The sequence below is a fragment of the Bufo bufo genome, chromosome 10, assembly GCF_905171765.1.
Source record: "Bufo bufo chromosome 10, aBufBuf1.1, whole genome shotgun sequence".
Taxonomy (NCBI): Eukaryota; Metazoa; Chordata; class Amphibia; order Anura; family Bufonidae; genus Bufo; species Bufo bufo.
The window spans coordinates 59,996,020-60,017,283 of NC_053398.1; the positions used below are offsets into that span (position 1 = coordinate 59,996,020).

The window sequence follows — 21,264 nt, forward strand, 5'->3', positions numbered from 1 at the left end:
ATGGCAGCCAGGACGCTATTGAAGCCCTGGCTGCCATAGTCAGCTCCCTGCTGCTGTGTGCACTATGCACAGGGCAGCAGGGACAGTGTGAGGTCCTATTCACCCTGATAGAGCTCTATCAGGGTGAATAGGACAAGGGTTCTAGTCCCTAAGGGGGCTAAAAGTTAGTAATAAATAAAATAAAAACACCAAAATATTAAGTATAAATGAAAAAGAAAGATTTACCAAAAAAAACAATAAACATGTTCATTTTCAGCAGATTTGTGTAGGAATTTAATTTTTTTTTTCAAAAATGAAAATTCACAGAATATCGGTATAAATTATCGGCTATCGGCCTGAAAGTTCACAGATTATCGTATCGGCTCTAAAAAATCTATATCGGTTGATCCCTAGTTCACATCTGCGTTCTGGATTCCGTTATGGCTTTCCGTAATCCATAAGACGGAAGGACGGATCCGTTATGCTGCCCATAGACTTGTATTATGACGGAATGCAAAACGGAAGCCTTAAAAAGGCTTTCCGTCTTAATAGAAGTCTATGGGGAAGCATAACGGATCCATCTGGTTTCCGTTATGCAGAACGGAGACTTTGTTTTCCGTCTTGCATAAAGGGACCCAGACAGATCCGTTATGATTCCCCATAGACTTCTATTAAGACGGTTAAAAACGGAATGCCTCTAAAGGCTTCCGTTTTGACTTCCATCTTGTGGATTCCGTTATTTTCCGTTATAACCTTTTTATAACGGAAAGCCATAACGGAATCCAGAACGCAGATGTGAACCCACCCTTACCTTTTGAAAGTACCGCTGTTCCAGCGCTGTGGCTCCCATCTCTGCTGTTTCCGTTCCTGCCGGACTGGAATGATGATGCTCTGTCCGTGGTCATAAGTCCGCTGCATCTAATCTGGCCTTAGCCATGACGTGTGCACAAACAGCATGTGACCTGTATTTATTGAGGGATGTAACTCAAGGGGTGATGGGGGGAGTGAGTCAGACACCAACAAGCCACTCTGCCTTCACCAGCATATTTCGCTACATGGCTCGGGCAGTGAACTGAAGCTGTGGTCTGAGTGAGGGAAAACATAACTATGGATTAAAGGGGCTGTCTAGCATTGGAAGCAAACAAAATGGAACTAAACTACAATAACGGGCACATCCTGTGGACATGTATATTCATGTATAGCCCTTGGGAACCTGACATGTTGAACATGGTGTCCGAGCTGCATGTTCTAGAGCAGGAGGAGCTGAGCAGATTGATGTATAGTTTTATGGGAGAAGATTTAGTAGAACTTGTAATTTATTTAAATTCCTGCTGGGCTCTGAAGTCCAGGAGTGGGTCCTATCAGTGACTGACAGCCGTCCCTCTATGACTCTGTATACAGAGATAGCTGTCAATCACTGCCTGGTGAAGTGGCTGCCAGACGGAAAACGAATGAAGAGGTGGCCATGGATCTCTACATATCTCTCTCCCTTCGCTTCTGTGGGGTCATGGAAACAGCTAAGCATGCTTAATTGTGGGCGCATGCACTGCCACCTTTCCATTCATTCTCCGCAGGAATTTGGTGGGCAGCAGAGGGCATGTTTTGGAGACAGAGGCAGGTTTCACCTTTGGGACATGGATCCATTAGACATTTATGGTATATACCAGGGATCAGCAACCTCCAGCACTCCAGCTGTTCTGAAACTACAACTCCCAGAATCCTCCTTTCAATTCTATGGGAATTACAAAAACAGATAAGTAAGAGTGCATGCTGGGAGTTGTAGTTTTACAGAAGCTGCAGTGCCGAAGGTTGCTGACCACTGATATATACTGTGGATATGCCATAGTTGTCTAGGGTGGAAATATCCCCTTAACAACTAATGCATTTCCCTCTTACATGGCCTTGGTAAATACCCAGTTCTTTGGATTTATGATAATATATCCGTAATATCAGTAAAAAGCACTCTCTGCCAATTGTAATATTGTTCTGGGATGGAGGACTATTAACATGCTTGGCCGTAGGACTCTTTTATTATAACCATAATAAGAAGAACAAGATACTTTGGATGATGAGGTTTGTGTATATAACTAATTGAAGACAGAGCATTGATTTTACTTTCTTTTGCAGATCTTCCAGGATAAGGGTCCGTTCACACGTCCGTAACGTGTTTTGTGGATACACGGATCCGTAAAACACGGACACCGGCACTTATAGAATATGCCTATTCTTGTCCGCAATTGCGGACAAGAATAGGACATGTTCTATTTTTTTCAGGAACGGAAACGCGGACCCGGAAGTGCGACCATCGTGTGGGCCCCATAGAAATTAATGGGTCCGCAATTCCACAAAATTGCGGACGTGTGAATGGGGCCTAACCGATAGGAGATTGCACATACAGACCTTAAATGCTGTATCCAAGATAAAATCAGCTGTGAAAAACTGGGGAAAAAGCATCCTGTAAAGAGTTCCATTTTATTTTTAACTCTAATTTATTTCTAACTTTTTTTTCCTTAAATAATATCTAAAGTGGGGTCGAAAGGACGTATCACAAATAATTATAATGACCATGGGCACAAAGGCGTATGCCGGAGTCCCACCATGGTGTCATTGAGCATATTGGGAGTAGTAGTTCTGTCACTTTTCCCCTTCCTTCCCCCCCCCCTCTTTTTTGTGCTTGTTTTCTGCCATTTATTTTTCAGCTCATCTGAGGTGATTTGAGGAAGAGCTGTGATTGGTTGATCGTTGCCTGCCTGTTACTGGGGTACCTGTTTACTGCCCCTTTCTGATTGGCTGCTCTAACACCTGAGGTGGAAAATTCAACTATTTAAGAAGGTGATTGGCAGGTCTGGAGCCTTGTCTGTCGCTAAACCTGGAAGAAAGAAGACATCACCCCGCCCCACCCCGCCCCTTTTTACAAGTCACGGTCCAGAATTAGAGGGGAGTTAGTCATCCAGCTTTGCTGGGGGGACAATTGTGGACTTACTGATGGTTTATTGGTTATTTATTAATTTATTAAATGATTATTTATTGGTGAATTCATGATTAACATTTCATGTAACCCTTAATAAAGGACCGTGGCCATTTTCAGTCATTATTTCTTTATATGTTAAGTTGTTTTATTGCTCATATGGCACCATGTGTAACACACTGCATCCAGGCAGGAAGGCTCATCCCCGGTGTGGCCTGCTATTGACTAAGCCCACCCTTGTGTGAGGAGCCCGGGCATTAGAGGGGGCATTATAGAGTTTGGATAACCCCTTTAAAGAGCAGCAGGCAGCGATTTAGCAAGTTGTTTGTGTTCAAAAGACATTCCGTTATACAAAGTGATAAATATTTTTGCCGTATGCTTGTTATTGTTGCTTGTTCGCCCCTAGAGCATTTACACTGCTAATAACTGGCAGATTTTTTATTAGACAAGGGGACATGGCGGTGACTAGCAAAAAAATTTCAGTCAGGCAGATCTGTCTGATCCAGAGAGTCCATGGATTTAGCTTGTTGTTTATCACTGCACTATTACATGTTGTGATAATTTCTCAAATTCTAACAATTATACGAAAATTCATATGATAATTGTTCCATCTAATAGGACCTTTAGCCTGTCCAGCTTTTTCTCCAGTGCACTCCAAATAAATATAAATGTTGGGGAGTATTTATAGTTTTATATCCGGATTTTAATCTAAATAATTTGTTTAATAATATTTTATCATTAAAATGTGATTTTATAAGTGTTAGCAATTAGATATTAAGTTTATATTTCATACATCAGTATATCACACCAATTGGGACATCTGGGCAAAAAAAACGCATGTGTCCCCAAAAAAAACGCATGGGAACTGCAAGTAGGAAAAAAAATAAAAATAAAAAAAAATGTCAATGCTGTATAGAATTATCCCCTGATTATGTGGGAGGATTTCCTGACCAATTGGGAACAGCATGAACAGCAGGTGTTTGAGAGTTGGGAAGTAATTAAGGAATGGATAAAAATGGAGGCCAGGCAGGCAGACACTTGACCACTGAGGAAGGGAGAGCGAATCTACCCGAAACGCGTATGGTGAAACAACTGATGTACCTGTATTGAGAAGCCTCCGATAAAACTGTATGGCCATACAGAGAAAGAAATTTTTTTTACAGTAAAGGAACAACCACTTTTATCGTCGAAAAGCTGTACTGAAGGAAATTGCGGAACAGAGTGTCAACTCCCGTGATCTTTGGAACTCCCACGAAATTTGAACCAGCTTGCTGGAAGGAGCGATCAAATAAGCCGGCAGACATTTAAAGCTCCACTCAAGCAACAGGGAGACAGCAGACACCAGACGGTAAGCCAAATACAGATTTAAAGTTTACCTCGACTTTAAAAGGAAATACCATAAGAGACTTTTTATTCCAACATTATCAGGATTCCTGTGGCCATTTTATGATTACACTACGTTCCCAGGGGAAATACACCTACAATATTTAAAGTGACACTCATTTTCCCAATCTGAGATAGATTCACAGAGGAATTACCTCCCCCTTCACAATAACAGCATATATAAGACCTGGACAATACTTGGAGTTTTTGGTGTGTGATTTATATCAGTGAATTTATAGACTATAGACTAGTATCGAATATTTTATTATCATATATTTTAGCATTCAATACAATATCGACTATACTATTATATCTACTATAGTTTATGTGATTGTAGTTTTTGTATGTCATTGCTATAATACTCAGTTTTTATTATTTTTATTACTTGAATTTTATGGTGATTTAATAATAAATATTTTCTGCATATGTCATTTTGGTTGCCAAGTGTATGAGTGCTCGCCCATTTTTCCATTGTTACATTTACTTTTTAACAGAGGGTGGGGTGATTCCCTCTATATGAGCTTGCAGCACCACCCTGTAACTATAAGGAGTGAGCCACTACAACCCACTACTATGTTTTAGAACATATCGAAAACATGTCTGTGAGCATTTCTTGGAAATTGTATTTTCTTAATAATTGTAGACACATTCCATGTGTGCCCTGGTGTGCTATGTGGGAACTCACCTGGCAGCCTCTTTCCTTTCATTGTAAAATTTCAAAATCCTCATCTGTTCTTCGTCTATTTCCTTACGGCGAATCTCTCTAACTGTGCTATAACAAGGCATCAAAATATTAATGTGCATTTTCTCACTTATAACAAATATAGTCACAAAGCTGACATATTAATCTTAGATTGGGGTATAAAGCCACTTGAATCAAACCAATATGCTACTGAAAGCTCCTGTGATCACTTCATACTGAGTCTGCAGGGCCTCTGACAGCTCCTACTCCAGTGTAACTCCTGATCTTCTTTCACTTGCATACAGTGGCGAGGGGGGGGGGGGGGGTCACAGAAGATACACAGTCAAAAATGGGGGGGCACTAATAATTTTCGCCAGCTAATCATACTACTGAAAAATACTAAATAAGTATATATAAATAAGATAACAAAATACTCTGTACAAGCTGTAAGACATAAGAAAGGATGTTACGCGTCTAGATCCATCTGCTCACTTACATCTATATTCGCTTCATGGAAAACGATGGAAACAATATAGTCTAGGTTTCTACACAAATTACAGATGCTGAGGCAAACAGCATGGTGAATGAATGTTGCCCCATAACAACCAGATGCGTGTCCAGCCAAACCGAGGGACGGACTGAAATGTCCCAGTCCCCATGGCTAGTTAATCACATTACATATAATCTAGTAGACTGTCTGAAGTACTAGTAGGGTATTCTCTAAAGATGGTTCTGCACCCTTGTGAGTCCCTGGTAATAGTCTTTGACGTTTGACCACACGGGGCAGTAAATGATTTGTTGTCATTGGGGCCCTCAGATCTGTTACACACACTGGTGCTGTGGCTGACTGGCACCTGTAGCAGGCTATGCCACCCTGCAGTGTGCCACCAGGACTCCTGATACCCCTACCCTGCGAGAAACAGGAGACAGCCTACCCCCTAGTCCTCTGCTGCTCCCTATTTGCAGTGCTCTCGCCTGTTACTATCGCACACTTACTTATGTCACATGTTACCCCTGTATAATGCACCCTGATACCCCTTAGTTATATTATATAACTAAGGTATATTAGGGTAAATTACACAGGGCTAATATAACTGAGGAGGGCTATCATGGGACATTATACAGGGGTAATGTAAGCTATATTACCACCGTATAATGCCTGATAGGCCTCCTGAGTTATATTAACCCTGTATAAAAATGTACCCTGATACCCCTTAGTTATATGACCCCGCCAGGATCATATAACTAAGGGGTATCCGGGTACATAATTATACAAGGGTAATATAACTCAGGAGGCCTATCAGGCATTATACGGTGGTAATATAAGTTATATTACCCCCTGTTTAATGTACCCTGATACCCCTTGGTTATATTACCCCCTGTATAATGTACCCTGATTACCCTCATATAACTGAGGGGTATTAGGGGACATTATGGGTAATATTATAACTAAGGGGTATCAGGGTACATTATACAAGGGTAATATAACTGAGGAGGACTCAGTGCTATCAGGGGACATTATACAGGGGTCCTCAGTTATATTACCCCTGTATAATGTACCCTGATACCCCTAAGTTATAGGGGTATCAGGGTTGAGGAGGGGCTGGGCGCAAGCAGGCAGGCCATGAGGCGAGGTAGTGGGGGTACATACTTTTTTAAAAACTTTTTATTCTTACTTTTCTTAGCTTGCCTAGGGGCCGGCCAGGGCAGGGCCAGGCAGAGTTCTTGGGAGAGTGCCTCGCCCTCTGGTGCAGGCACAGCAGTGCCAGTGCAGTGCTGCCACACACAGTCCTCCTCTCCTGTCCGAAGCTGGGGCCTGGGCACAGACAGGCTCACTAGCAGTAGCAGAGCTGCAGAAGCAAACGTTCGCGCAGGCGGGCAGGCACGCAGCTTTACGTGGTGACGTCAACTCTGCGGCTGCCGCACTCCCAGCCTGCGCCTGCCCTGCACGCTCTGCCTCCACTGGGTCCGAATGCCGCCCCCACCCTCATCTGTCATGTGTATGTTGTCTGTTGTTGTGAATCAGTAGTGCGGGCGCAGCAGCGAATCAGCGGGGTGGGCACCCGGGGGGGCAAGGAATGACCTGGGGGAAGCAATTGCCCACCTGTAGCGACGCCACTGCTAGCATATCCTATCAGTATGCTGTTATGGAAAAACAATACCCCTTTAAAAAATGGAATGCCACCACAAGGGGTTGGCATATTTGTTAGAGTTACAGATTGCTTACAGGTTTTCTGTGCCGGCTTGTGTTATCTTGAGTAAATTTCCCCCATAGTGTTTGTGCCCTGCTGTCAAGGCAGAAGCCAGTCAAGCCAGCACTGTCCATGTGATCTCTCGTGCAGGGACCCAGTCCAGTCCGCAAGTAATCCAGGAAAAAAAGATAGATAAATCTTCAATCTTTATTTGGCTTCATGTAAAAATGCATGGTAACGCACCAACGCGTTTTGATCTAACAGATGTTAATCAAGGTATAAGTTAGATACAGGCATACTGGGTTTATATATCAAAATAAGGCACAACCCACACCAGTCATATTGGAGCTCCAACCTGATTGATGTGAGCTATGCCTTATTTTGATATATAAGCCCATTATGGCTGTATCTAACTTATACAATGATTAACATCTGTTAGATTGAAATGCATTGGCTGCGTTACCGCTTTTCTTATGGAGATTCATTTTCATCTTTTTTTCCTGTATACAATGCCTTGCCTTGGCAGCGCTGGCCCCTCTAAATGACGTAATTCAAAATGGTTCCAGTCCCAACCCAGGTCCTGCTGGCTGTGCACATTCCCATTATCTGTTTTACTGTGCAGACCCCATGTCCTGAGTCTCGTGTCTGCATAGTAGAACATTTTCATGTCCCTAGTGCCCCGTCCTCTCTACTGCCTACAGACTGGCATTCTCTGCTCGAGTGGCAGTGTGCAAGCTCCAGTCTGTAGGGAGGATGGGACACTAGAGGCATGAAAATGTTATGCCGTTGCAGACTCCATGTTCCACATCTGCGCAGTAGAACATTTTCATGTCTCTAGTGTCCCATCCTCCCTACATACTGGAGAACACAGCCGGCAGGACAGGGGTTAGGACTGGATCCATTATGAATGATGTCATTTAGAGGGGTCAGCGCTGCCAAACTGTGCACAAGCACTGTATACAGGAGTGGCAACCCCATCCAACAGCAGCAGGGCAGAAACAATATGGTGGAACCTTACTCAAGATAACAGAAGTCAGCACAGAAAACCTGTAAGTAATCTATAAATAACAAAGTGGTCAACCCCTTTAAGTTCTCTACGTACTAGTATTTTTGCTAGTCGTCGGGGTTTGCAGTAATATTTTTTTGCAGCCTGCAGCAATATTCTTGCTGGCCAAAATATCAGACCTAACAGACCTTATTATGTAAGTCAAATGGTTCCTTCAGTATCTGTTTGAAAACTATAGCTGTCACGGCTCCATTATAAACAGAAGTGGAACAGTTGTCCATAACAGCCCAACTGGATGTCAAAGGTGGCTGCCACTAATAACTCTCTCTAAAAATGCCAAGTCTTCAAACTGGGTTATGCCTCAGGAGAGGCGGACATTGTCTGGTATCCAACATGTTTGCACATCAAGGGAATTACTTTATCAAATTAGTTTCCAAACTCCTTGCATCCCTTATGTTTTAGGGCTTACAAAAGAGGGATTGACAGGACTATCCAAATATTGCAATTCCATTAACTTGTAAATAGGAGGTCAAAAAATGAAAAGACAATTACAAATCTGAAATGAAACTAAAAGTGATTAAGTGCAATTACCTAAAAAGCTCCCAATGTACAAATATACTTAGGCCTGCGACTAAGAAGCAATATATAACTATTATTGTATTTCTCTGCCCACGCTGTTCTGCAGACTCTTCCCAGTCACTTTTTGGAGGAAATTCTGACCAGTAGCGTTCATGATCTTCTGATGTAGACCTGATTGGGATACAAGGACAATCATAAGCACCATGGAGTAAATAAAACAAGTAGAAAAGGGGGAAGGCTACGTTCACACCAGACTATAAGCAGGGTACGTGGGGTTTCTATCAGGGAGCCCGCCATTTTATTGGACAAAATAGTGTTGCACTCAACAGAACCTGAGACAGAGGCCACTAATCGAGATGAACCTAGCCTGACTGGGGAAAGGGTTTGACACGAACGTTAATGACTTCTTTGTAACCTCAATACACTGCATTCCTCCCTCTGCCCCTATGCATCAATATGACCAAAGGAAGGAATTTCCTGATATCAAGGCATTTTGGAGATAAGAGAGGTAGAATGGGAAGTGAAGTAAAGCACAATGTAAGAAGAAAGAGAAAATATAGCAGTATAGAAAGAGAAAGACAAGTAAAGCAGGAGCATTTGGCCCCCTTACAATTAAACAGCCACATAGGAGAAACCTGAAGACATCTGAAGGTCTCCCGCAAGAAACGAGCACACACTTACCGGGTATATGGTCCCTGCTCTGTCTGATAAGAATGGTTCCACTTGTAGCTTTTGCTATAAGATGTATAAGGGCTGCGGCCTGCTGAACTCCACTTTTCTCTCTGTATTGCTTCCAATACCTGGTCATATTCTGCGCGGGAAGAATGCTTGCTTAATACTCTGTAAGCATCATTCAGACGCACAAACTGGGAGTGCAGAAGAGGGTTTGAGGGGTCACTGTCGGGATGGCACTGAGATAAGAAGGGAGAAAGCTTTAGGAAACATGGAAATGTATGACTTACTGTCCTATTTCAATACAAAGATATTTTCTCAAGTACATTACATTAACCACTCATGTTTTATGAAAGTAAGAACCTGGACCATGGTTGGTCAGGCTATGAAGAGTTCCGTCAGTTTAAAACAGCAGAGATCTGGCTTGTGGGCGGGCACCATATTTAAAGTCCTGACCACCGACGTATATAGCCGTACAGTGGTCATAAACAGGTTAAAAGGGTTTTCTGAGATTTTCATACTGATTGGAGGAGGTCCGACACCTGGAACCCCTGCAGATCAGCTGTTTTGAGAAGGCACCAGTGCTCCTGTGAGCTCTGCTGCTCTCTCTCAAATCACCAAGCACAGCTCCGTACATTGTATAGCGGCTGTGCTTGGTATCGCAGCTCAGCCCCACTTACTTCTATGGGGCTGAGCTGCTCCTAGGCCATGGGACACTCGGCCTAGTAAAAGCAAAGAGAGCGCCACTGCCTTCTCAAACAGCTGAACAGCGGGTGTCATCCAGAGGATAGGTCATCAGTTAGAAACTCCTTTCTAACTGGTTTCAGACCAGACCGTTATGATGATTTCTTTCTGCAATTTTTTGTTTCTGAAGAGTTTGACAAATAGACATCTTAGTTTCAAACTTTTCCATCATTCTCCCACTTCTGAACACCCCATCCTGACACCCACAATACTGTGCTCGCTGGGCCTCCACAATACTATACTGCAGAAAAAGACAATACTCCTGAAAATACTAGTAGCATGCAGATAGTGCCCCCTTCAATAATTATTGGTAGACAGCGTCCTAAAAAATAACTGCGCCCAGCAAAAATTGTCCCTGACACTAATAGTGTTGCAAATGTAATGTCCCCAAAAATAATTGTGCTAAGCTGATACTGTGCCAGGGAGCCTCCACAGTAATAGTGCTCCCCAAAGCCCTACCAAATAATAATCTTCCAGAGTGCCCTTAGTGTTAACTGTGTCCCAATAGTAATAATGCCCCCATTTTGCACACACTAGTAATCATGTAGTAATAATTCTCCTTACAATGCCCTCTTATAATGCATGCCAGTGCAAAAAAAGACCCCTCTTAATGCTCCGAGTAGAGCCAGCATCCCCATAGTGCCCCCACATAAAGTGAGCCAGTACAAGAACATGCCCTCTTATGTGTGCTACTATAACATGCCCCTATTTAATGCCCCATAGTGCTCCCCCCAGGGTGTCCTAAAAGCATGATGCCAAAAAAAAAAACAATAAACTGAAATACTTACATCCATGCAGCTGCCAGCGATACGGGGCAGGTCTCTTCTGGCTCATGTGGCGCGATGATGATGTCATTGTGTAGCTTGTGCCGGCCTCTGATAGGCTACATGCGCCAGGCCTGAAGCCTATCAGAGGTAACGGTGGGGCAGAGAGACATTGTTCCCATGCCTTGCTGCAGCATCTAATTATATCGCTGTTCTGAGGATGGCGATACAGAGTTGGCGGCGCGTCACTGGCAAGGAAGCCCTGTGGGCCCCCTGGCTTGAGGGCCCTGGGGTGCAATTGCGACTGCTGCGAACCCTATAGCTACACCCCTGGTCACTTCTCCTTTAACTACTTGCATTCCCCATTTAATAACAATTCTGGGGCATTTTTTCTTATAACTCTTAAGTTGTGCTGTTATTCTGTTATTATTTATTGTGTAATATTAAGTCCTGATCTGCAGCATCAAGCGGAGCTGAACTAACAGACTGGGCATTTCTAGGAGGTTTGGATGAAAACTGATCAGAACTTCTGACAAGGGAAGCTTGTAGAAAAACAGAATTCTTTCTAAAGGAATGATGGGGGATGTATATAAACTAATGGAAGAAAAGGTCTTCCTAATTCACTTATCACTACAGATCATGTGACATGATAAGGACGCAGTAGCCACCGCCATTTTATTAACTCTTTCAATGCTAACAACTTCATCGTCTCGCTTCCACAACTACAACCGAGGTGCTGGTTTGTATTACAGCTAGAAGCAGATGTAGAAATCCGACACTGAAAGACTGGAGGAGATGACCTGACTGCGAGGTGTAATGACTGAGTTACTTAGCTAATTGTCGGTTTCTTGTAACCTCCGATTATGCTATCTTTATTTGTGTTGACCTGATATATCTGCTCGTACCAATGAAGATGGACTCCTGTTATTTCTAGTCATGGGGACTGTTGTACCCTTCTTGTAGTTTATGTTGAGTCAAAAATCTTAATAAGGAAATAGTTAAAAAAAAAAAAAAAAAAAAAAACTTACGGTACTCACTACAATATTCTCTGTAACTGATATTAAATGACATAAATCCTAGGCATGTGCCACCGACTCTTGCGAACAGGACTATAAATGGACTCACTGATGAGATAGGTGGAGTCCTAGCATTCTGCTACCCATAAGCAACCTATCCTATTAACCCCAAGGACGAAGACTATTTTGGCCTTAAAAGGGTTTTCTGAGATTTTAATACTGATCAGTAGCTGATTGTGGGTGTCAGACTGCCGTGTCCTTCTCTCAGCTTACCAAGCACAGTGCCGTACATTATATAGAAGCTGCAAGGATAGGTCATAAGTATTAAAATCTCGGAACACCCCTTTAAGGATGAAGCCCCATTTTTCAAACATGACATACGACACTTTATGTGGTAAGAACTTTGGAAGGATTCTACATATCCAAGTGATTCTGCCAATGTTCTTTCGTGACATATTGTACTTTATGTCAGCGGTACATTTGGATTGCCATGTTTTGAGTTTTTGTCAAAAAGAAAATCAGAAATTTAAGAAAAATCGGGAAAAATTAGCAACTTTCATGATTTGAAAATGTACGCTTTTAAGTCATACAACATAAGTTTTATGCTGGCTTATAAATTTAGAAGTAATTTTATAAATCTTCAAGAAAATTTCCAAATCCTATTTTTGTAGGGACCAATTCAGTTCTCAAGTGGCTTTGAGAGGCCTATATATTAGAAACCTCTATAAATCATCCACTTTAAATAATGTACCCCTCAAAGTATTTAAAACGGCATTTAGGAAGTTTGTTAACCCTTTCTGTGGCCACCCATCTAGCACTCTCACCCCCCTCGAATCTATCCTCAAATCCGCTGTCCGGTTAATCCACCTTCCCCTCGTTTCCCCTCTGCCAATCCCTTCAATAGCTCCCAGTTACCCAGTGAAATCAGTTTAAAACACTAACAACCACACATAAGTCCGCCCACAACCTGTCTTCTCCTTACATCTCTGACCTGCTTTCCAGATACATCCCCACACGTAATCTCCGATCCTCACAGGACCCAATTCTCTGTTCTCCCCTGGGCTGTTCTCCACACAGTCGTCTACAAGATTTTTCACGTGCATCCCCCATACTCTGGAAATTACTACCAAGTACATCTGACGTAACTCCAACATCCAAACCTTCAAAAGCAACCTGAAAACCCACCTCTTCAGGAAACCCTACCACCTGCAATAAGTATGCGGCCACCACACATCCAGATGAGCATCTTTTACCCTCACCTATTGTGTCCATCCTCTTCCCTTGTAGATTGTAAGCTTTGGGGGGCAGGACCCTCTCTCCCTCTGTACTGGTTTATGCATACTGTACTTATGTTTTATATTATGTATGTATACCACCGTCATAGATGCACAGTGCTGTGGAATTAATGACGCTTTCAAATAATATTAATAATAAAAGCTGTTTCACAGAAATTAATGCAAAATGAAGGTGAAGTTTTTAGAAATATTCCATTTGTGGCCCTAGAGAGCTACTGGCTACAGTATTGAAGGAGCACCTTGTGGATTTTGGGTCTTCATCTTTTTAGGAAGCTTTCTGGGCACCATTTTAGGTTTGCAGAGGTCTCGAGGTGCTAAAATATAAGAAACACTCCCAAAAGGCTCCATTTTGGAAAAAGGGGTGCAGTGAGCATTTAGCATTTATCACACTTTTGGGCATGAAAATCCAAAATTACATGGTCTGAATAATACGTAGCTTTAGCCCAAAATTTCATTTTTACAAGGGTTAACAAAAGAAAAAGCATCATAAAATTTGCAACACGATTTCTCCTCAGTATAGAAATAACCAAAATCTGGTCATAAATGGCTGTCTGGGGACACGGCAGCGCTCAGGAAAGAAGGAACGACAACAGGATTTTGTAACATGGAATTTGCTGAATTGGTTTTTAAGAGCCATACCTTTTATTTATTTTTTGTTGACCGAGCTGGGTGAGTGCTTGTTTTTTGCAGGACAAGCTGTACTTTTTAGGCTACTTTCACACTAGCGTTTTGGCTTTCCGTTTCTGAGATCCGTTCAGGGCTCTCACAAGCGGTCCAAAAAGGATCAGTTTTTCCCTAATGCATTCTGAATGGAAAAGGATCCGCTCAGAATGCATCAGTTTGCCTCCGTTCAGTCAGCATTCCACTCTGGAGGTGGACACCAAAACGCTGCCTGCTGCGTTTTGCTGTCCGCCTGACAAAGCAGAGCCAAACGGATCGGTCCTGGCACACAATGTAAGTCAATGGGGACGGATCCGTTTTCTATGACACAATCTGGCACAATAGAAAACGGATCCGTCCCCCATTGACTTTCAATGGTATTCAAGGCGGATCCATCATGGCTATAGAAGACATAATACAACCGGATCCGTTCATGACGGATGCATGAGGGTATATTATTGTAACGGAAGCATTTTTGCTGATCCATAACGGATCTGCAAAAAATGCAAGTGTGAAAGTAGCCTTATTGGTACACTTTTTGGGTACATTTGGCTTTTTGATCGCTTTTTATTAAATTGTTTTGAAGGTGAAGTGAGCAAAAATTCCAATTTCAAGTGTTTTTAAATTTATTTTTAATGACGTTTCCCGTGCGGTATATATGAGAACTTTATTCAGCGGGTTGATAATATTATAGTATTAACAAATTTATATATTTTTTCATGTTTTACTAGATTTGCATCATAAAAATCAATTTTTTATAAAAAATCTGTTGTATTCTGCATCTCCATTACATTTTTATTTTTCCATCAACGTAGCTGTGTGAGGGCTTGTTTTTTTACGGGACAGGCTGTTGTTTTTATTGGTACCATTTGGGGGTACATAAGACTTTTTGATCACTTTTTTTCATTTTTTGGGGAGGTGAGGTGGGCAAAAATAGTAATTCTGTTAGTGTTTTTTTTATTTTTTATAGGGTTCACTGTGTGGTATATACAATATGATAAATTTAGTCTGCTTGTCAATACAAATAGGGCAATACCAAATTTATATATGTTTATATCAAGCTTTAACAAATACAATGAACAGCTCACCTGATTAAAAATTGATATACGTAAGAAATAATATGCTGAGCTAGGGCACCTATCTGGTGTCTACAGATGGAAAAAGAGTTTAGATGTAAAATGATGATTAAGTGCTCCAGGCATATATTTCAAAAATATACAATTTAATTAATTGGAATAAATCAGATAAAAACAATATGAAATAACATTAATACCATAAAAACGTAATTACAATAAAAAAAAATGTGCTTATCACAATAAGTCATTTCCAGTCCACAAGTATGCTGCAGGCCCTGCAGCTGATATTCGAATGGATTTTTTATTGTGATCAAATTTTTAAGGTTTTAATGTTATTTCTTATTATTTTTATCTGATTTATTTCCAATGAATTAAATTGTATATTTTTGAAATATATGCTTGTAGCACTTCACCATTATTTTACTTACTGCATTTTTCGCCCTATAAGACACACCGGCATATACGTTTTAGAGGAGGACAATAAGAAAAAAATATTTTTCATTAGACCTAAGGTCAAACCAGCAATAAGACCCCCAATATTAATCAGACCTCAGCTGACAGCCCCAATCAGACCCCCCAATATTAATAAGACCCCAATAAGACCTTAGATCAGACCCCCAATCAGATCTCAGCTCAGACCCCAAAGTGAACGACCCCCAATCAGACCTCAGATAAGAGCCACAATAAAAATGAGACCCCCATTCAGACCTCAGATCAGCCCCCTAGCCTCTTATCATCAGCCCCCTAGCCTCTTATCAGTCCCCATGCCTCTCATCAGCCTCCTAGCCTATTATCATCCCCCTAGCCTCTCATCAGCCCCCTAGCCTCTCATCAGCCCCCTAGCCTCTCATCAGCCCCCTAGCCTCTCATCAGCCCCCTAGCCTCTCATCAGCCCCCTAGCCTCTCATCAGCCCGCTAGCCTCTCATCAGCCCGCTAGCCTCTCATCAGCCCGCTAGCCTCTCATCAGGCCCCAGCCTCTCATCAGCCCCCAGCCTCTCATCAGCCCCCAGCCTCTCATCAGCCCCCAGCCTCTCATCAGTATTCACACAGGAGCAGGCAGTGTGAATACTTTGAGGCGGAGCAGGCATGTGTAGCAGGAAAGCCTGCTCCGCCTCTCATCTGCCTGCTACTGCGTTCCCACCAACGTTCTCACTGGAAATCTGCCAACCGGTCCCTATCAACCAGAACCAGACAGGGCCGGCCGGTCTCTACCACCCAGTGCCCACCGCAGAAGACCATTCCCTACCACCCTGCGCACGCCGCGGGCGGTCCCCATCAGCAAGCACGTGCTGCGCCCGCCGGGCTCTCTCTCTTCAGCTATGTCTGATAGATCGCTGCTGTTCCTATGCAGCGCAGCCTGCGATATACCGAGCATAATCAATGCGCCGCACATTTTATATTTCTTTGCCCTGTATTCACCCCATAAGGGTACTTTCACACTACCGTTTTTCTTTTCCGGCATAGAGTTCTGTCCTAGGGGCTCTATACCGGAAAAGAACTGATAAGTTTTATCCACATGCATTCTGAATGGAGAGCAATCCGTTCAGGATGCATCAGGATGTTTTCAGTTCAGTCTTTTTGACTGTTCAGGTCGGAGATAATACTGCAGTATGCTACGGTTTTATCTCTGGCCAAAAATTCGGAACACTTGCCGGAATGCTGGATGCGGCATTTTTTTCCAAAGGAATGTATTAGTGCCAGATCCAGCATTCAAAATGCCGCAATGTCAGGTCCGTCCTTCCGGTCTGCGCATGCGCAGACCGAAAAAATAAATAAAATGCCAGATGACACCGGAAAGACGGATCCGGCATTTCAATGCTTTTGTAAGATGGATCAGGATCCTGCTCAGTCTACAAATGCCATCAGTTGGCATACGTTTTGACGGATCCGGCAGGCAGTTCCGGCGACGGAACTGCCTGCCGGATTCCTCTACCGCAAGTGTGAAAGTACCTTAAGATGCACTAGCGTTTTCCCCCTCTTTTAGAGGGGGGGGAAGGGTGCGTCTTATGAAATGAAAAATATGGTATATCATGCTTTACTACTATTTCATCATAAAATTACTTTAAAAAAAAATATATATATATATTTTTACTTCACTTTTCACTTCCACTTGGGGAACTTAAACATAAAACAATCGGATCTCTTGAGCTTGGCAGGCTTCTGTACATGTCTGGTCTGGAGGCTTTTGTAAGGCCCCTGACTGCCATGGCAACTATCGAGACCCGGTGATTGCGTCGCGGGGAGCCTGTTGGAGCAAAGAGGTAAAATCCTCTCTCTGTGAACTACGTAGATATTGCGGACACTACCGATTGCTGACTAGCACCAATTCTGGCTGTTATTGTAGGGTGTCAGCTTAGTTCCTGAGCCACTGTCATCTCCATGATGTAAACGTACGGCATGGCGCGTTGATGCAATGTTTCCTGTGCTGTACATTTACAGCATGGTGTGAGAGGGGGTTAGTAGTCAAAAAGTACATCAGCTCTCACTTCATTAACGCTCAAGTCATTGTTAAGTGAATATCGACAGCAATAAAATCTGATCCAACATCAGATTGGTGGTGGTCCCACTCTTGACACCTCCGCTGATCAGCTGACTGGAGGGGCAGTGTTCTTTTCAATGGCTATCAGGCACAGAGCGGTACATTTGGTAGTAGCTGTGCCTGGTTCAGGAACTCAGCATTATTCACAGTCACTACCCAAATGTATGGTTCTGTGCCTAGTAATCTATAAAAGACACACAGAGCTTGATAAAGTGCCAATGTCCCACTTGTCAGCTGGTTAGAGGTGCCAGGAATTGGAGTCCCACCAATCTAAATATTCTCAATATTTGGATCACCTTAAAAAGGGGGAAAGGTTTAGCATGCCAGCACATAAAACGTACCTTCTTTGACAAGGTGAAAAAGGCATTTTTAATTTCTTCTCCTGTGGCCTTTCTCCCAATACCTAGGACTTGGTAATGGTCCTTCAAACTTGGCCTAAACCGTAATTAATATAAAAAAAAATAATTATACAGGAATTTATCAAGCCTTGCACTGCACAATTCTTACTTTTTGGGCTTAGGTCTCTTTCACAGGAGCGTGTGCAGTCCGGAAATCACATGATCCTCCATTCTGGTCTTGCAGGAGCGCACAGCATTATACTGATTTATAATGTTATGTGCCTCTGCATGACCTTACTGATACAGGGCCATAGTGACATAAAGCTGTCATTGCGATCCTGTATCAGTAAGGTCATGCAGAGACACATAACATTATAAATCAGTATAATGCCGTGCGCTCCTGCAAGACGAGCAGTGTCAAGAACGGAGGATCACGGCTTCACACGGAGCATGATTTCCGGTCTGCACACGCTCGTGTGAAAGAGCCCTCACTTGTGCAAAAAAAATGGTGATCTTTTTGCATATTTTCACATATCACATACATACATACATATATATTAATATAAAGTCATAAAAAAATAAAAGCTGAGGCAAGATTATTCAAATCTACAACACTGATATAAGTTGTTTTTTTAGGTCTTTGTAATAGAAAGCATACACTGAAACGTGATCACATGTAAGCAAAATTACCATTATAGAGAAGATAAGGAAATGTATTATGAGAAAATTACATATTTTCACATTGTTTAACCCTTTCCCGACCAGGCTAGTTTCCATTCTTAAGTTTTTCACTCCCTGCCTTCTCGGAACCATAACTTTTTTATTTTACAATTGACATAGCTGTATGAAGGCTTGCTTTTTTCTGGAAAATTGCACTTTCTAACGCCCCCATTTAATACTGCATACTATGTAGTGGGAAGCTGAAAAAAAAAATCCAAATGGGGGGAATTGGATGTAAAATGCAATTTTTTCACTGTTTTATGGGTTTTGTTTTTATGGTGTTCCCTATGCAGTAAAGCATACCTGCTCCCTTTATTCTCTGGGTGAGAACCACATTTATATAGGTTTTTCTTGTGGATTAATACTGAAAAAAATAAAAGCTTTGGGAAAAAAATTATTTTACTTGCGGTTGTTAGATCCCATAGACTGCAATGAATTACCATTGCAGTCTATAGGAGATTTACCATGTTCCTATGGAGTCCTGCTTTGTTTCTATGGAGCAGATGTTGAGTCATTAAAGATGGCAACTGCTCAGAAGTTGAGTGGGTGCTTGCTGTTTTACACAGCAGACACCCAGTGGCAAAATCCAATCACAGACTTTCAACCCCACAGATGCTGTGGTCAACTTTGACATTGGCATCTTAGAGGTTATTTACCAGGAGTGGGGTACTCTCCGTGACCGAAAGGTTCACCCACAATGAGATTGCAGGATCATATATTTTGAGTGCTTCACCTTCCAAAAAATAAAAATTAAAAAAGTGATTAAAAATTAACACATACTCCAAAATGCTACTAAAGCTCTCCCCTCATAATATGAGCCCTTAAACAGATGCGTAGACTTAACGTTACAGATGTTTTAAAAAAATGTCTTTGCATTGCCATATTCTAAGTTTTTTATTTTTAAAAATGTGTGATTGCTGTAATCATCATAACTTGCAGAATAAAACAATGGCTGAATCATTTAGTATTTTTTTCCACTTTCCCACTATACGATATGGAATATTAGGTGATGCCATTAGAGAGTACAACTTGTCCCACAAAAAACAAGTTATAGCTTCCGGAAGGCAGGGAGTAAAAAACAAAAACATAATGGTGTTAGAAAGGGGTTGTCAGAACCATTTCAAAAGTTCCCAAATTCCTTAAAGGGGTTGGCCACTTTCTGGCTATTGTGAGATGACTATGTGGCACTTACTAATATAGCCTTTGTTGAAATTCTGCACTATTTTCAGTATTTTATAAAAGGTATGCCTCCTGGTTTACAAAGTCTTTTGTGCTGTCCACACAGAGGTCGTGTCCATAAGATGGCTGCTGATGGAGGGTCACATGACCAGGCAAATCATCTCCATGAGATGTCTCCTCTATTCAAACACACTGCACCTGTCATCAACACTTGTTCTGTTGGGAGTTGCAGGTGCAGTGTATTTGAAAGGAGGAGGCATTGCATGGAAATGATTTGCCTGGTCACATGACCTTCCATCAGCGGCCATCTTATGGACAGGACCTTTGTGTGGACAGAACAAAAGACTGTAAAAAAGGCGGTATACCTTATGAAATATAGAAAATTATGCAGATTTTCAACAAAGGCTATATTAGTAAGTGCCATATAGTCATCTCACAACAGCATTGGTCAACAGTAACCAGAAAGTGGCCAACCCCTTGAAATGTTATAAATAATAAAATAACATATACTCCCCACCATCTCCAGCGCTGCAGCTGCCGCCTGTGTTTTCCCAGTTGCAGTGGTGATGTAGCTGTATACGGCACATGACCTCTGCAGACAATCACTGGCCTCGTAGCATATACTGAGGTCAGTAGATGGCTGCAGTGGTGACATGCGGTACTTCATTGTTGCAGTCAAGTAAACAAGTCCAAGCTGCGAAGACCAGAGTGGCGGTGCTGTAAACGGCAGGGGACTAGGTGGTAAGTATATGTTCTTTTATTATTTTAGTACATTTAGAGTCTACTGAAATCAGACAGACAACTCCTGTAAAGAGCATTACATGCAGGATTCACTGAAGTTGCATAAATCTGTTCGAAGCGCCGCACAGAGTGGTTGAGTTTGGTCATTACCTTGGGAGAACAGCTCAGATAGGCCAATGTTAACTTGTAATATTACATGCTTGATACAAAGATATGGATATGCTAGGATACAGAATGGTGGTTTACGTGCCAAAAAGTTAGCCACTAGTGTTGATCGAGCATGCTCGGCCGAACACCAATTCGGCTCGAGCATCTCGATGCTGGGCACATGGCGGTATTCGTGCTAGAGTCTCCTCCCTGCACGTTTGTTGGCTGCTACTTCACTGTAATGCCGTAGCCATGTTGGTTACTGGCATTACAGTGATTGGCTGGCCGTAATGCGTCATCGGGTGCTATATAGCACCCGATGACACGTGTTCGGCTCAGTGTTAGTCAGGGAGAGCTGTGCTGAAGAAGGAAAAGATAGTCTAGGGAGAGAAATTTTCTTTTTTTCTGTAGAAAAACTTGTCGGAGAACCATATATATTTTTAACGCAACCTGCGCTAAATTGCTAAAACTTTACAGACCCAAAAGTCCTTTTAAGGACTGTTGTGTGCGGCAGCAATATCTATTTTCAGCACATCCCGCGCTAAATAGCATGCAATAGTTAGGCCGCTGTAGACAGCGACAT

The 21,264-nt window shown here is 42.3% G+C and overlaps 1 protein-coding gene across 1 annotated transcript in view; it reads right to left on the reverse strand.

Moving 5' to 3' along the window:
• Nucleotides 1–21,264, reverse strand: part of DNAJC4 (DnaJ heat shock protein family (Hsp40) member C4) — a 43,233-nt gene that overhangs the window by 2,477 nt on the left and 19,492 nt on the right. The window contains exons 3-6 of the mRNA XM_040409941.1: nucleotides 17,898–17,991; nucleotides 9,471–9,700; nucleotides 8,802–8,960; nucleotides 5,016–5,102 (exon numbers count right to left, since the gene is read on the reverse strand). Of these exons, the coding sequence (XP_040265875.1) occupies nucleotides 5,016–5,102; nucleotides 8,802–8,960; nucleotides 9,471–9,700; nucleotides 17,898–17,991 (570 nt within the window). The remainder of the gene's footprint in view (nucleotides 1–5,015; nucleotides 5,103–8,801; nucleotides 8,961–9,470; nucleotides 9,701–17,897; nucleotides 17,992–21,264) is intronic.